Source organism: Zonotrichia albicollis, chromosome 8 (assembly GCF_047830755.1).
Source record: "Zonotrichia albicollis isolate bZonAlb1 chromosome 8, bZonAlb1.hap1, whole genome shotgun sequence".
Lineage (NCBI taxonomy): Eukaryota > Metazoa > Chordata > Aves > Passeriformes > Passerellidae > Zonotrichia > Zonotrichia albicollis.
This window is the reverse complement of record NC_133826.1, coordinates 22,070,197-22,085,609: the sequence shown is the minus strand read 5'-3', so window position 1 is coordinate 22,085,609 and position 15,413 is coordinate 22,070,197. Positions and strand designations below refer to the sequence as shown.

Here is a 15,413-nt window from a genome sequence, read left to right as displayed (position 1 = left end):
GGCTGTGACTGCAGGGCAGAGGATATTTAAATAAGAGATGTGTCCCTGGCCATTAGGACCAGAAGGGTAGACAGCCTTGAAGGCTTTGCAAGAGAAGCAGTTGGTGAGAGAAGACAGATTTTGGCAAGAATGAGGGAGAGAGGGATTGTAATAAAAAGAAGCAGGGTAACAAGGAAGACAAACCTTTATTTCATGTAACTTGGGTTGCTGCCCACCAGGCTATGGCAATTTTGCTCTCACCATAGGGAGCTGGGGGTGTTTTATCCCATGCAGCTGCCAATGGGAGCTCCATTGCTTCAGTTCTGCAGCTGAACCTGCAACATTTCTGTATGTTTAGAAGTGAGAGCTGGAGGCAAGGGTGCTGAGGTAGCCCAGAGGGAACAGAGCAGTCTGAGCACTGCAGTGAGACCCTGTGAGGGGTTAGTGTTCACCTTGGTGACTCTTTAGGCTCACAGATCTGTGTTTCACAGCTGAGCACTGCACTGGGGCTGCAGCCATGACCAAAGCTGGAGGCATGTGCCCCTGGGCTGTGAGACAGTCCTGACTGTCCCCAGCTGTGCAGGAAGGTGCCTGCATTGGGTCCTGCACAAGGGCTGGCACTGGAGTGCCTTCATCCTCTCAGTAAATCAAAGCCTATCACACATTGATTCAAAGCCCTCCTAAATAAATGAGCCTTTCAGCTGATGTCAATAGGATTTCTAGTTTCTTTCCCATTCCTCAGCATCCTTGGGTCCCCAGGGAATATAATCAAGCACAGGAGACTGTAACAATCAGGGCTTGGAGATTATGTGGTATCCAGGCACAGCCTTGAGGAGTCGTGTTTGCTGACATTAGGTTGACTACAGCTTTACGGTCATTTTACACATGACAGCACGTCAACTGTGTAAACCTTGCTGGAACAGGAGATTGCCTATGACTAGCTGCTGTGAAATGGAAATGATTTCTCTGTCTCTACATGGACTGAAAATCATGGCTGCTGTTTGCTAGTCATTGCCATTTCTCAAACTTCTAATTTAGTGTAATTTTGTACTGGAGACAAGGCATTAAAGGAGCTCACAGTGCAGGTGTGTATCAGATCCCCACTTGATCAGTGCCTCCTGTCAGACTGAATGGGCTTCACCTTGAGAGCACAGATCATATTGTATTTTCACAACTTCAGTAGAATTTATTCCAAGGGAAATCTGTGCTCCTGCACAGAGAAGTACTACCCAAGGTTGCTTAGGGTAACAGAAATGAGCTGTAGCTGATGTGATTTCTGGTGGACAACCTGTGGATTCAGGATTTAGCATAACTGGTGTAGAGTTTGAGCCCTTGGGTTCCTGTGCTTTCAGGGAAACTGTATGGAAATAATACATGTGCTAGCCTGCCCTCTGCACCATAGCAATTTTGTAAATAATGATTATGCCTGTTCTCATTTTTCAGATTTAACAAAGCTATATAAAGTTTGTGGTGCAGTTAAATTTTAGTATAATAATTTAAGTATGGATTTAAGCATAGTTTTGTACAAGTTAACTACATTTTGCTTTAAGCTAGCATAGAAAAATTGAAAATGCTTTGACCTATTATTTTTGACCAAAATCAAATGTTCCTGTATGGTCCATAACCTGACCACTCCATGTGTCACAAGAAAAACAGAACTGTTCCATTTTTGTTTTTTGTGATATTCTATTTCACATGACTTGAAGCACAGTAAAGATTAGGATAAACAGACTTTATGCAACATAATATCCAAGTACAGAACATTTTATAAGACAAAAGGAACAAAGACTCACACTGAAAACCTGCTGGTGCCAAATAATCATTTATTTTGCTGTTGTTGACTTGTCCCTGCCTAAATGACAGGGGCTTAGCCACAGGAAACAATATTCCAACAAATGCTTGTGAAACCCTGTATAATTCCTGTCACATCAAAAGCCTGTGTGAAATTGTGTGCTTTTGGCTTCAGTGCTCTTTTTTTCTCACACATACAGAAACAATACACGAGAAAGTATTTATGCTTATCAAGAAAGAAGGCTACTTTGCTTTGCAAACACATCAATGAATCTTAAACTGCAGGTCTGAAGTTTGGGTGAATTTCAGGGCTGATGTCAAATATTGTGCTCAAGAGCTTTTTCATCATGCTCTCCATGTTCTTGTGGTAGCTGCTTGTGAGGTTTCGGATGGCTTCTGTTGTTTGCTCTTCTATTTTGGCAGAGAGGTTACCTTGGGAGCCCATTACCTGAAAAGCAGAAGACCTCTGAGCAAAATGAGAGGTTATATATAACCATGTTTATTGTACTTTTCTTCATCATGTAGCACAAGCATAACACTAACACATCATAGTGCTTCTGAACCGTGAGGGTTTGATCGGGGTTCAACTGGAGGCATAAAAACAGGATTAAAGGCAACTCTCATATGCTCATTAGCAATGGGAATCTCCCTATGTAATGAAAGTTTCCCAGCTCGCTGTGGGAAAAACATTGTGTATGTTTTGTCTTTTATATGGCTCATTTTAATTTGGTTTCTATTTTAATGACTAGGCAGCTAAGTTCTATCACTGTGTGCCTTCATTTGGCCTCACTGAGAGTGCCTGTGAGTGCAGCTAAGGACCAAACATGGAAAAGCCTTCCTGAAAATGCATAATTACAATTTCAGAGTACTTGAAATGTCTTCAGCAGTTAGTGATGTATAACCCTCAACAGGCCTCAAACAAGGTCTTTTAATGTTACATTTTCTTATCTGGCGAAATACCAGACAGCTTCTGGCACAGTTAATATCAGGACATTCGCTTAGAATTTAATTGACTCTGGACTCACTGAACATTTTAGCAAGGTTATGTTATAAACAGATGCACACGTTCCAAATCTGTGACTTTGCTCCCTCCTCCCCCACTGCCCCAACATCCCTTGAATTCTTCCCTTATGGAAAAGTCCTTCAGATACCAGCAGAGAAACTGATTTCCAGCTAAAGAATTCCATGTGGAGAGAAGACATTTGTGCATGCTGGCAGAGTAAGAAAGGAATAAGTAACACATTGTACTTGTTTCTGCCACGGTCCTCTGGGGTGGACTAGCAGGTGGAGCTAACCTGTGGTATATTAGTGGGGTACCTAGAGCATGACCAGAAACAAGGGAGGGGTCATTGACTCTATTTCTCATGTGGTTTCAGCCCAACTTAGCCCTTAAAAGAAAGAAAAGCATCTTTTGCATAGACCACCTTCCCTTTTCCATTTATCAGTATCTGGCAACATAGTAAGACATTTGTCCATAATCCACACGTAAACCATTTTTCAGTTTGGAAGAAATGTAGTTTGTAGACATAATAATAAGTATTGGGAAAGGATTATATTTTTCTATAATATCTATTTTTAGCTGACATTTTATTATAACTTTTAGACAAGTTGCAAGGGTTGCATGTGGGAAAGGTTGTACAGCTTAGACCAGATTTATGGAACTGAATTTTTCCACTGGGGAAAGTAACTTTCTAGAGATCCCAGATGGTTGCATGTTATTCAGTGACTAAATACTTTTGAAAAGTCTCAAGAAAAGTATTATAATTTTAAGAGGAGCCTCTGCAGACCCGCTTTCTTGGCTCATGCTAATGCTGTTATTTGAGGTAGTAAACTCTTACACTTCTATGTGTTTTCCCTCTCTTCTTCAGCTTCTGAATTTGAGGACATTTTTCTTGCAGAATGCAGGCAATGCTCTGCTCGCTTTATGATTTTTGCTTGAAGGTTTTTCCCTTATTTTTCCCGTACATGCTTTATGCTAGTGTCATTTCAAAGCTGCTAAAATATTACATTGGCTCTGAAGCCACAAGAAAATTCAGAACTAGGCTGCACATCTCTAGAGTTAGGTGACCTCAATGAGTGAAAAAAACAAAACTGGTTTGAGATTCAGGCAAAAAATGTTGCATGTTTTGAAAAGAGATGTTGCGTATTTCATTCTAACCTCAATATTTATTTTTCTGTTGTTCTTAATTATGGATGGATATGAAGCCTCTCATAGTATAAGAAAATTTCCTCCTGTTTGGATACAAGTGACGCAAAGTATGAGGAAGGATGGCTTTAGAGGAGACTGTGACAGAGAATTAAAAATCCTTGTGCCCAAATACCCAAGAGAGTAAACTGAACCAGGCATCAGAGCTCCCCCTACACTGCCTTGCTGGAGCTCCTGGCTGCCTCCAGACACAGGTTAATAATGATGGCATTTGTCTGGGAAGGTGAATGTTCGACATAATGGGGTCAGGGAACGTGGAGGAGGACTGCAAGTATCTTGTACAACATGCTGTCATTTGAGGAGCAATATGTGCTCTGTCCTGCTCATGTGAAACCTTCCGTCGACAAATAGTGGCCTTTCCTGCAGCTTTAATTTGGTTGTGGTGAAAAAAATGGAGTTCACAAAAAAGCAACATCTTTACTCTTCTGCTATCAGGACCTAGAACAAGAACTCTGGCTTGACTGAAAAGGTGAACAAATGTTAGAGGTATTTATACTTTATTTTGGTGTCAGTAAACAACAGAAACTGTACACTTAAGACATTTTTATCTGGCCTGCCTGTGTGACAGTGTGTCTGGGGGTTGGCAGGGTATGATACCAATACTGTGTGTGTATAGATGTTCCTAAGGGTTGTGATCCCTGCCAGAAAAGGTTTTATGTGAAGTGTGACTGAAATGACAGGTTGGTAAAACAGATTTTCTTTGACCTCTTTGGCTTTTTTTTGCTTTTTGTGCCTGCTTTTGCACAAAACTTTCCTTGTCATTGCATGATACAACCTGTGAGGAAAAAAACAAGACCAAGAATGTAGGAGGAAGTCACCTGGTGAAAAGAGAATGGTTTGTGAATTCATGGAAATACTAGAGAAAAATGCAAGATGCCATAAATGTATAAAATAGCTTTATTCAGATAGGAAAATATCGAGTCAGACCACTTTAACTATAGAAACAGTGAAAACCTCTAAAGTTTTGGTGACTTGAGTTGACAAGGGATGTAGTCTTATATGTAATGAAAAGAGACAGCTGAAGTGGAACAGAAATGGAAAGAAACATTTTAAACTTTTGTTTTTACTGACACATCCATGTTACTGAATCCTCCAGTTTCAGGACAGGAACTACATCTGTCTGTGGTTACAGAAAAAGGACCCAAAAGTATTTTTCCTTAAGGGACATACATCTTCAAAGCTTAAACACGAACCAAATATGGAATCTGGACCATTTTAGTGGTGAATGTCCACAATTTCTCCTACAAATGCATTCAAAGCCTGTGAAAAAGTCCAAATGAAGCATGTAGACAATGCAGATGACACATCCTGTGTTTAATCTGTATGACCACACTGGTTTGCATGAGTCTCCAGGTAATACTCTTGGAAGCAATTTGGTTTACCATTGAGCAGTTTGGTAAGACAAAAGAACACACAGAGATTTCTTACTTACGTTTGTTTCCTTGTTTCTAAATTCCTTCTCCCTCTGTAGTCTGTAGTGGTCTATCTCAGCTGTGGCTTCTTCCTTGGCCTGCTTCAACCTTTTACCCTTTCCTAGAGGGGCAAGAAAGAGGCATTTATTTCATACCTTCCCTGTATCCCCAAAGATGAATCTCTCTAAATCAGAGATATTTTAGCTGCCATAGTAGAACACTGACTTTGGTGAAAGTCTTGTCCATTGGATTTATTTGCACAAGAACGGTCAAAAGAGACAAAGTGATTTATTCAGAATACTTTTTGACTGCAAGCAAGGGGTCATGCAAGTACCCCTCTTCTGAGACTAACTTCCTGTGCAGAAGCACACCTCAAGTGAAGAGCTTCTGACAACAGAAGTCTTTCTGCAAGTAGACATCTTCCTGCAACACAAATGCCTTTTTTCTAATCACAGCTTGGTGTTTAAATAAATATCTATCTTTTCTTCATCAGCAATAGTAGCAGCCAGATAACAGATTTTAGTTGTCACGGATGGGAAAAGACGTTATTCTGTAAGATTTCCTGTATTGATTGGTTGCCAGAATCCCTTCATCCCACACCAACTGGATTCTGCTTAGAGCTGGCAGATATCCAAAACAATGCAAGATGTCTTAACCACTACCAAACTGAGTTGCAACTTTCAAGCTTTGTCCTTTCTTCCCCCACTCTTTTCTACTAACCTTTGTTAAAAGCAGAGGTGGGTGACTAAGAGAAGAAGGTCAATTCTTTGCCAGTGCACAGAAACCATGAAAGAGATTAAATGTTTTTTTGCTTTTCATTTTAAACAAGAAGGAGATCTGTAAAGTGACATTTCAGGGTGTAGTGGAAACTAGAGCCTTCCTCCTCACCAGGCTTGCTTGCATGCCTAATTCTGTTTGCTGTGAATAGTTTGTTTTAGGTAAAACACTATGGGCTTGTCAAATCAAGAGCGTGTAAGTCACTGCAGGACTGGACATAAGATCCTTCCTGGATCTAGTAGGGTTGTCATGTAAAGAACAAGAGTAAATAGTTTGATGGAAATGTGATGTTTAAGGTTCTACAGGAAGGAGCTGTCAAGCTTGTAATGAAACCCCTGTGGGCTTCTCTGTCATTTATAAAGTCAGTAAAGTTGCATGGAACTCCTCAGGATTCTGCTGCACTACCTTGTGAGGAAACAGTAATTTTCTAAGTGTACACCTCTTGCATGGAATGTTGGTATGCTATACTTGATACCTGGGCTGGTGCTGATTTTTGGGGTCTCTTTCTGCTGTACAGCTAGAATTTTAGGAGTGGGAGGAATACGGTTGGTCCCTTTTCTTAACAAGAGAAATATCTTCAGTGGCTGAAAAATTGCTTAGTTGCTTAAATTAGGATATCACAAGAATGTACGAGTGGCGGCCTAGGCAGCTGAAAGAGCCATCTTGATCTCTTGTGGCACACTGATTTATTTACTTATGATAACAACCTATTTAACACCATTGAGCAATATGAACTTTTTTTTTTAGGCTCTAAATTCAAGCACAGAAGACAAAAGATACCTTTTCTCCTTTCCTGAAATCCTACAAAACATTCTCTGTCTAGACTAGGAAGTCGAACATAAATATTTCTCATTTTCTTTCTCCAAGCTGTTACACTGGTTTGGTTACATCTGAGCTGGGCTTCTCAAGCCTTATCAGGTGTGTCATATAGCAACTTGCTCCCACTGAACACGGCATAATGAGGAAGCTGAAGCTTGGGAGGAAGACTGTTTTAATACATCTGAGAATCAGCAAAAGCCTGGGTAAAATACCTGATTCAGCAGGAAATTACTTCTCCACCTGATTGCTCCTTCCAAAATAATTATCTGCAGATGGGTGAGTAGAAGCAGAGAGATGCAAAACATGGGAATTACCTTTTAAGTCTTGATTCCTGGACTGCTGGCTTACTGTGGAACCTTGGGGGTGGCATGTACACAGGCTCTCTACAGGAAGGAGCAGCCTACTGAGGAACTAGATAGCTTTATTGACTCCCAGTCCATCAGTGTAGGGCAGTCATGTGGGGGAAATTATATTTCTCAGAGTCCTTCTCCCATTGAGGCACTGTGCTTATGTATGAAGGGGAGACAGGCTGTTTTAAACTTAATGGGTACTTTTCCAGAGTTTGTATTTGTTTGAAAAAGGCTGATTTTCCCCAGCTTCTGCCACTCACTGTATGAAGTGTTTGGACCAGGATGAGCGAACTGACAGATCTGTGTAAGAGCCTGACATAAGTCTGGACAACAAAATTTGGAACCAGGTTCAAGTCTGTATTTTGAAATTTCCCTTATTCTCCTCTCCAAATTTGGAGCTGATCAGCCTTTTGTAGAGTTTCCACTTTGTAGGAGTGGAGCTGGGGGGTGATTCTCTGGAGCTGGCAGTCAGGGGGAGTGACTACGATGAAGCTTTGCCAATTTCACCAGCTGAGGAACTGGATCTCTATAGCAAATTAAATTATTTCAAAATCAGTGGGATTTTAATTTCAAATTCCATCTGGGGGGCCATCTGTAGTAAATATGTTGCATATTTGGCCACCAGATAGATAAATATATCCATTTAAATGCAGAAAATGGAAAGAGATTAACTATAAAGCAACAGTTCAGTTGCCTCTGACAATGTAGAGAGTGAACCAAAGAGTGTATATATACACACATACGTGTCAGCTCTTGACAGTGCTCTGGTGTAAGCACAATACATAGGGTGTCACTGGAGGGTGGCAGCCATTTCATTTTTCCATGATGCCTTTAGGATTGGCACAGCAGGAACCTGCTGCTTCCTATTTAATTAAGTGGAAAAGCTGTGAGTAAATTACTGCTAGTCCAACAACGTTGTGGACAGAATCGGCAACTGCCAACATATGCGATGGTGCATATGCTGCACCTGATTAAGTTAAGCAGAAACTAGAGCTTAACCTGCTGTTCCACTAGGGACAAACCAAAATTAATTAATCAGTCTGTTGTTAACCACTTGTCTGCTACCGTAGCTGTGCAATACAGGGCTGCCTTTTCAAAGCCTTGCTGATCTGCTGGGCTGGTTCTCTGCAGAGCACAGCCGAGCTGAAATCAACCCTTACACACTGAAGGGGGTGGTGGAGCACTGAAATTCAGCCAAAATCATGCAAAAAGAGGGAAAGAAGGGCTGGAGGATGGGCAAACTAGCCTGGCCCTATGACATTTCCTCAGGATCACAGAGGTGAGGTACAGAAAACCCCAAATTTGAAGAGATTTTTTGCCACAAAGGTCATGCTGTGGGAGCCAGGATTGCTGGCCCTCTGTCCCTCCTTCCATCCTTGAAGATGGGGAGCAGCAAAGCAGCTGTGCTATGCCTGGTTTCCTTGTCCACAGCCTATAAATTTTTAGGCATTGTGTTAAATTGGCCAAATTTTAAAAAAAACTTACTGTGACCAGTCAGCACTATACAGGATTTTCTTGCCTAACATGGCAAGGTGTTATTAGCATAGAGAAAGGCTGTATTCTTCTTTCTAGGTATTTCTATGATGTTCATTAAACACTTTGCTCTGGTTAGATCCACAAGAACTGGTGTCTTTTAGGTTGTTGGAGTATTTTAGATCTTGTAAGAAAGACAGTAGGAGGCAAAAATGTTGCATTCTAATTTGTACAAACACTAAGTTATCTTACTTTCCAAAAACTGCAAGGCTAAAATTGGAGTTTTGTTTTCAAACATACCATCTAGGCTCCTAGCTGAATTTCTGCATAGAAATCAAGTCGTTTGAAGAAGCTGCCAAAAATTAATCATATTTTCTTAAAATAGAACCATTTCAGTTGTCTTTGGTAAATTGTCTGGAAAATGGGATTTGGGGATGTGCATTGTGAGAGATTTTTTACTTTTAATAAAACAGAGTAGAGGCAGCTGAGCATTTTGTATAGCTTTCTCAGTAGATAAAATATGTCTTGGATATTGTCCAAGAGAGTGCCATGGATATAATTCTGTTTACAATATCTTATTTTGATTAAAATTTGGTTTTAATCTGTTTTTTTATAATCTTTCATCTGAGTTTTCTTTTTATTAGGCATGAGAAATTCAAGGGAATATATAAAAATCTATAGGAGAACAAGTTTTGCTAAGCCCAGTGTTCATGACACATTTGTTTCCCTTGTTTTACCCAAAAGGATTTTCAGTCTTGGCGCTGACAATGCTCAGTTATTTCTGGGATCTAAATTGTGCTTAAAGTAAAAATGATAGATAAAGCAGCACCATGTTCAAGTTGTCAAAGGATTGCACACTGGTTTGGCTTGTGCTTAATCAATCTAATAATTTCAGCCTTGCACATGTTCATTTAATTAATTATTTAAAATATTAACAAATTTTCAGGTATAAATGATATCAGCTAATGATATCATGCCAGAAAAAGGGTATTGAGCAAGAAGTAAGAAAAAGCATGTATAGAGGATCTTTAGCATCATTTTTTTTTGTTTGTTTTGTGTGTATCAATATAATTTTATTCACTGATTTTTTCAGTTATTTCAAGTGGCTTTTGCATTACTAACAACTGCACATATGTCAGCAAAAGCTAGGCCCATTAACTGTTTATACACAATATTATGTGTGTTCACACTACATTTTGATTGGTTATGTGAGTATCAACTGTAAACACGGAAGGCTTTGCACCAGGGTAGTTTTGCTAGTCCCATTTCCTTGCAAACGCCTTTTCCTGGTGTGTCCCAGGAAGAAGCTGCCAGCTGCTCCCCCAGTGCCAGCACAGCCGCCAGACCCCCGGTGCAGCGGTGTTGGGCAATGCCTGCTTGGGGTGACAGACGAGGTCACAGGGCTGGGAGGGCTCAGTGCTCTAGCTGGCAGCCCAGAGCTGCAGAGCAGGCCCTGAGCAGCAGCTGCTGATCCCAGCTGGAGCCAGGTGGATCTGAGCTGCCCATGCTGGGCTGAAGCAGCACCTCCCTCCTTGCTCCACCCAGCTGAGTGTGCACACGTCAGCCAACTGCACTGCACAGATCTGCTGCATTTCATGTACTGCTTTTCAGCTTAGCTTTTATGCTCAGAAACAAACTCTGCAATCCTTTGTTTTGATCTAACTGCAGAATCAATGTGGGGAAGACACTGCTGAAGTAACTCCAACTTAGAATAGCCAGACTTGTCTCTAAAATAATCCCTTTTGCCCTTGTCCCACAGTATTTAACTTATGCTGGCATAGTTATCTAAGGTGGTGTAGTGACAGTGCTATGAAAATACTTAAATCAGGGACAACATGGGCAGTTTGTTTTGTAACTTCACTGCAAGCTTCTTTCAATGTTGAATACAATGGTTGTCCAGGTATATTTATGCTGATTACCTATAGATTACCTTTAACACTTGGTTTAGAACAAAATCAAGGGGGAATTTATTTAAACTGTTTGTCCTTGATCAACTAATTTTGGAAATTCTTGAGGTTTTTCATGGAATCACACTGAAGTGCTGAGGCTGGAAGGAGTCCATAGGACACAGTTCCTGATGGAGGCAAGGGCAGCTTGATTGGGGCCATACCCAGTGGGTTTTGAATATCTCTGAGAATGGAAATTCCCCAGCCTCTGGGCAGTCTGTTGCTCCCTCACAGTCACTGGGTTGTTTTGTTATGTTGAAATTTGTGTATTGAAATTTAAATTTTGCTTAATAATTTTTATAAATGCAAAAAAAATTTGTGATCTTAAAAGTAATAGAAAAGAAAGTCACAGTGATGATATATTTTTACTATGAATAATTTTACTGATAGTAAAATTCTTAATAGATGTTTTTCTGTAGCTGGTTAATAACTCCTACACTGGTGTGTTAGTGTTGAGGTAAACACTGGTAGTGGTTTAATTCAAGTTTCTGACTCAGAAGGGTCTGGAGATACTTTATCTGTAAGAAATCCTGTTCTTATCACAAGCACTCCAAGTGAGGCTGAGGTGGTGACAAGGGAATGTGTCTTGCAGAATAGAGTAAATGCATCCATAACTGTGTCTGGAGTCTGCAAGACATTCATCTTTGGTCATCAATTTTATGTTATAATTGCTCTTTTCATTTTTGGAGTTTCTCAATTTATAGATTTATCCTTTTTAAATGACTGTTGTAGAAAAAGCTAAAGTGACTCTTCTGGTTTAAAAACAAACACAAATCAAATTAAAGCTACAAAAAACCCCCTCCAAACCCAAAAGTAATCCACTTCAAGCTAAGACCTGATTCTGCAGTCTGCGTTCAGGCCAAACTTCTTCCACTGTGGCTGTGGCTTTCCAGACAGTGTTCTCTCTTGATTTGAGGGGCAGTGTTTCCTTTGCCCTACATGAGAAGGGAAAAACCATCCCTCCCAGAGCTCCTAGTTTGGCTGTGTAAGAGGTCAAAACACTACTTAACTATCCCCTGCCTTCAGGTTTCTGCCTGAGAGTTCTGTTTTATGAAGGTGGGAGGATTTGCTTTAATCTCTACTGTCCGCAAGGCACAGGCAGTGCCTGGGTGCTTAGGGAGGGGACTTGCCTTTCTATTTATTTTTGTGTGCTGCTGTTCAAATTGATACATCACACTAAAGATTAATGAGCATACAACAATGCTGATTCACATGCAGAAGGGATAGGGAAACTACACAAATTATTCTGTTTAGCTTCCATTTCTCCACGGAAAACAATATTCCTTTAATTGTGCTCTTGGCTCCACATGGCATCATTGACATCCATTTTCTTTGTATTCTGCTGCTGGTTTCTGAAGCAAGATCACTCCAGAAAACAGCATTTATGTTCCAGTGCTAGTGCAGGTCAATGACTCATGGGGTTGTACCTGCACTCAGGAGAATAATTGCTTGTACCATGTAATAAAACTTCTGTGAATGATCTATTACAGTATTGAGAGTGCTCACAGTTTTACTGTGACTTTGATTACTATCAGGGTGTTGAAGTCTCCCCTTAGTTTTCATATAATTTTTTGAAGCCCAGCTTCAATTAGGAGACAAGTTACTGGATTTTGCAAGTAAGAAGGAAGACTTAAAAAATCTCAGCAAAACCTATTAAGAAAAGTAAAGAGTTTGGAGTCTAGTCCTCCAGAGCTGGCAGCCAAAGGCATGTAAGATTTTAATTTAAATAGCAAGGCAGTAATGGCATTAACAACACTGAGATAAAGGAAAAACAAATGCAGCTGACAGGATGAATACAACAAAGAAAATATTTTTTAATGTAATAAGGCACATGTACACGTAGACACAAGCACAGGGGATTTTAAGCAAACTCTGAATATTCAGGTTTGAGTAAGTGCCTGACTGCAGTCAAGGCACAGCACTAGTGCATGTATACAGATGAAATAGTCTTTTTCTGTGAGCTACTGTTATTCTGAAGGGCTTGCACTTGAGAAGTACAGTAAAACCAGGCCAACTACTTACTTTTTTTGGCTTCCTCCAGTTTGTCCTTGGCACGTTTTTCTGCCTGCAAAAGCTGCTGGATTCCCTGAGACTGGCTGGTCATGCTGCTTGCTGGGGCTGGTGAACTTCTGTGGAGACTGGAGCTCAGAGGGAGTTTTATACAGCTGCCAGGCTCTTCCTTGTGTTTTTTGTTCTGTGTGTTATTGCAACAAGCTTCCAGATTGTACCAACCCAGCTGGCTGTGCCTGGATTGCTGCTGGGCACACAGGCCTGGGAGTGCAGTCAGAAAAACACGGCAGTGAGGCTGAAGGGAATGTCCTCCTCTCCTCAGGGTCACAGAGAACCTGAAGTCTCTGATTAACACATTGGGGCAAAAAAGAGCACTTCAGATGGCTTGTATTTTAATGGGGATATTTTCTTTTTTAGGCTCTTATTTCTGAAGCAGAATACAGTTAATCTTGTCTAGGAACTGAGAGGGAAAAATATTTTCTTGGCATTTCCTTTAAATAAAACTTCCCCTCAAAGTGAAAAATCAAGTTCAGTTAACAATTAATTTTGGTTGAACACCAATAACTGCTTGCAGGCTTCTGTTTAATGTTACTTCTCAACAGTACTTATTGGGCTTTTCACTCTAAAAAAATATACAATAGGAATGAATTCATTGGGGACTAAAGTTTAAAAAAGTATTTAGTGATTGAGGTATGCTCTGCCTTGTAATCTGCCACGATGGAGGTGAGTAGAGATGAGATGGACTGAGAAACTCTGGGATTAGCTCTAAGACCCAGACTCGTGCAAGGTATGAAAAGTGGGCTAGGTTTTACTTTCAAGTCATAATGCACACAACAGTCGAATGCCTGTGCGTGGCTGCAAATGTGCATTCCACTCCCTACAGAAGGGAAGAGTGGTTTGTGAGCTACTGCATGAGGAAGCAGCATGTTCATCTTCTGAATCCTCATTAAAAAAACCAAAAAAATCCCAGCTGTTACAGGTACTTCAGCCATTGCATAGGAAAGGTACATGTCATGTTGCATAATTAAGATAGATTTATTTTTTGTAAAAAAATACCTCACAGCATGAGTGAAGTTTATTTATTTCAGGTTCTTGATAAAGCTCTGCCAGGACTGGAGATGACCTCCTGATATAAAAGTTTTTTTCATGCTGCAATTCTATACACATAGTTATATATTTATACATGTGATACAATTTCATATATTATAAAATACATTTATATAAAAATTATTTGTTGCTCTCTGCCAATGGCTCTTATTCTAGGGCCCTTTGTTTTCTGGGGCTTCCCAGGGCAGCTGTGTCATGTTCCTACTTTGCTGTGCTTGGCTGTTACCTGATCCTGATGAGGAAATGTGTACTACATGAAGTAGGCTATGAAGTCTTTTATTTCCCCTGCCAAATAGCTGTAGGTTTGAGAGAAAATGGAAGGAGAACCCTCTGGCCCTATTATTGTCTTTGGCAGTGCCCTGAACGACAGCAGCACTGAGACCTGGAAAAGGAATTTGTTTTGGTTTTTGTTCTATTGTTTCTGTGCTATTGCAAAGTCAAATTTCACTCAAGCTCCGCCTTTCTTACAGTGTACAAAACACTGCGTTTATTTCTCAAACACTGAGTTTATTTCTTCATCCAGGAGCTGTGTGACATGCTTGCTTATCTCCAGCACTGAAACCAGAGGTTCACTCTAACTGCAGGACAGCAGACATGGCACTGTTTTTAGAAGATTTTAATGCGTAGCCTTGAAGTTTATTTTATTCAGACACAGAAGAAATGATGATCAATTCTACAGAAAATGTAGAAACTGTAGGGTTAGGAAGCCATTTGCCACTGTGATTCAGCTACCAGTGATATTATTGGCAGAGAAAAGCAGAAGTGGAAAATGAAAATAAAAAATGAAGAGATCTGGTTTACTTGGGGCAGGAAACTTGAGCTTCGAACTTTAAAGCAGAAGTTACTTAAAAATTAAATAGGAAGTGGAAATGTCAGGCTTGTCTCAGACATCAAAAGTAAATCCCTTTCCAGGCAAAGGGTCTCGTCAAGCAAATCTCACTGCTGCAAGAAATGTTACAGAACTACTGGCAAATTAAACTGCTTCAGTTTCTGGACTTGGCTGAAAGCATTATGGGTGAGACCCTTTGAATCTTCAGAGCAGTTCTCAATAATTATAGTATTTGGGCATCACTAATGATCTGAATTTTGACATTTACAATCTATTAATTAATTTTTCACAGAAAGTGATTCTATATGATGAATTTTTAAGGAAAAAAGATACAATCTTCAAGAGACTATAAAGTTCTTCCATTGTGAAAAAATTAATATATTCCTTAGGCAGATCATTTGAGCTGCACATGTCACAGTTCACACTTTTAATATTTTTCTGAATTTAAAAAAAGTATCAGTTTATAATTTTCCTTGTGGCTGGTTTCCATGCAGTGGGGTGGCATGCCATGCTGGCCCTCATGGCATCAGGCGGGTAGTGGCACACATCTGCAGGGGAGAAGATGATAATTTATTTTGGCTGGTGCTCATACACATTTTGTTAGACTCCACACGAAGTACTGCCACTTAGAGCTAATTTCAAAGCTTGTCTGATGATGCTGGCGATGACCTCAGACTATGCTGACATGGCACCTCTATGTATCCCACCTCATGG

General features: G+C 40.3%; 1 protein-coding gene across 1 annotated transcript; it reads right to left on the bottom strand.

Annotated features, from left to right (window-relative positions):
* Positions 1 to 1,677: 1,677 nt before the first annotated feature.
* Positions 1,678 to 12,961, bottom strand: ATP6V1G3 (ATPase H+ transporting V1 subunit G3). Its single transcript, XM_005487078.3, has 3 exons — positions 12,776 to 12,961; positions 5,409 to 5,509; positions 1,678 to 2,218 (listed from the first exon to the last, which is right to left on the bottom strand). Exons 1-3 carry the CDS (start codon positions 12,855 to 12,857, stop codon positions 2,045 to 2,047), a joined length of 357 nt encoding a protein of 118 aa, XP_005487135.1. The 5' UTR covers positions 12,858 to 12,961; the 3' UTR covers positions 1,678 to 2,044.
* Positions 12,962 to 15,413: the final 2,452 nt, after the last annotated feature.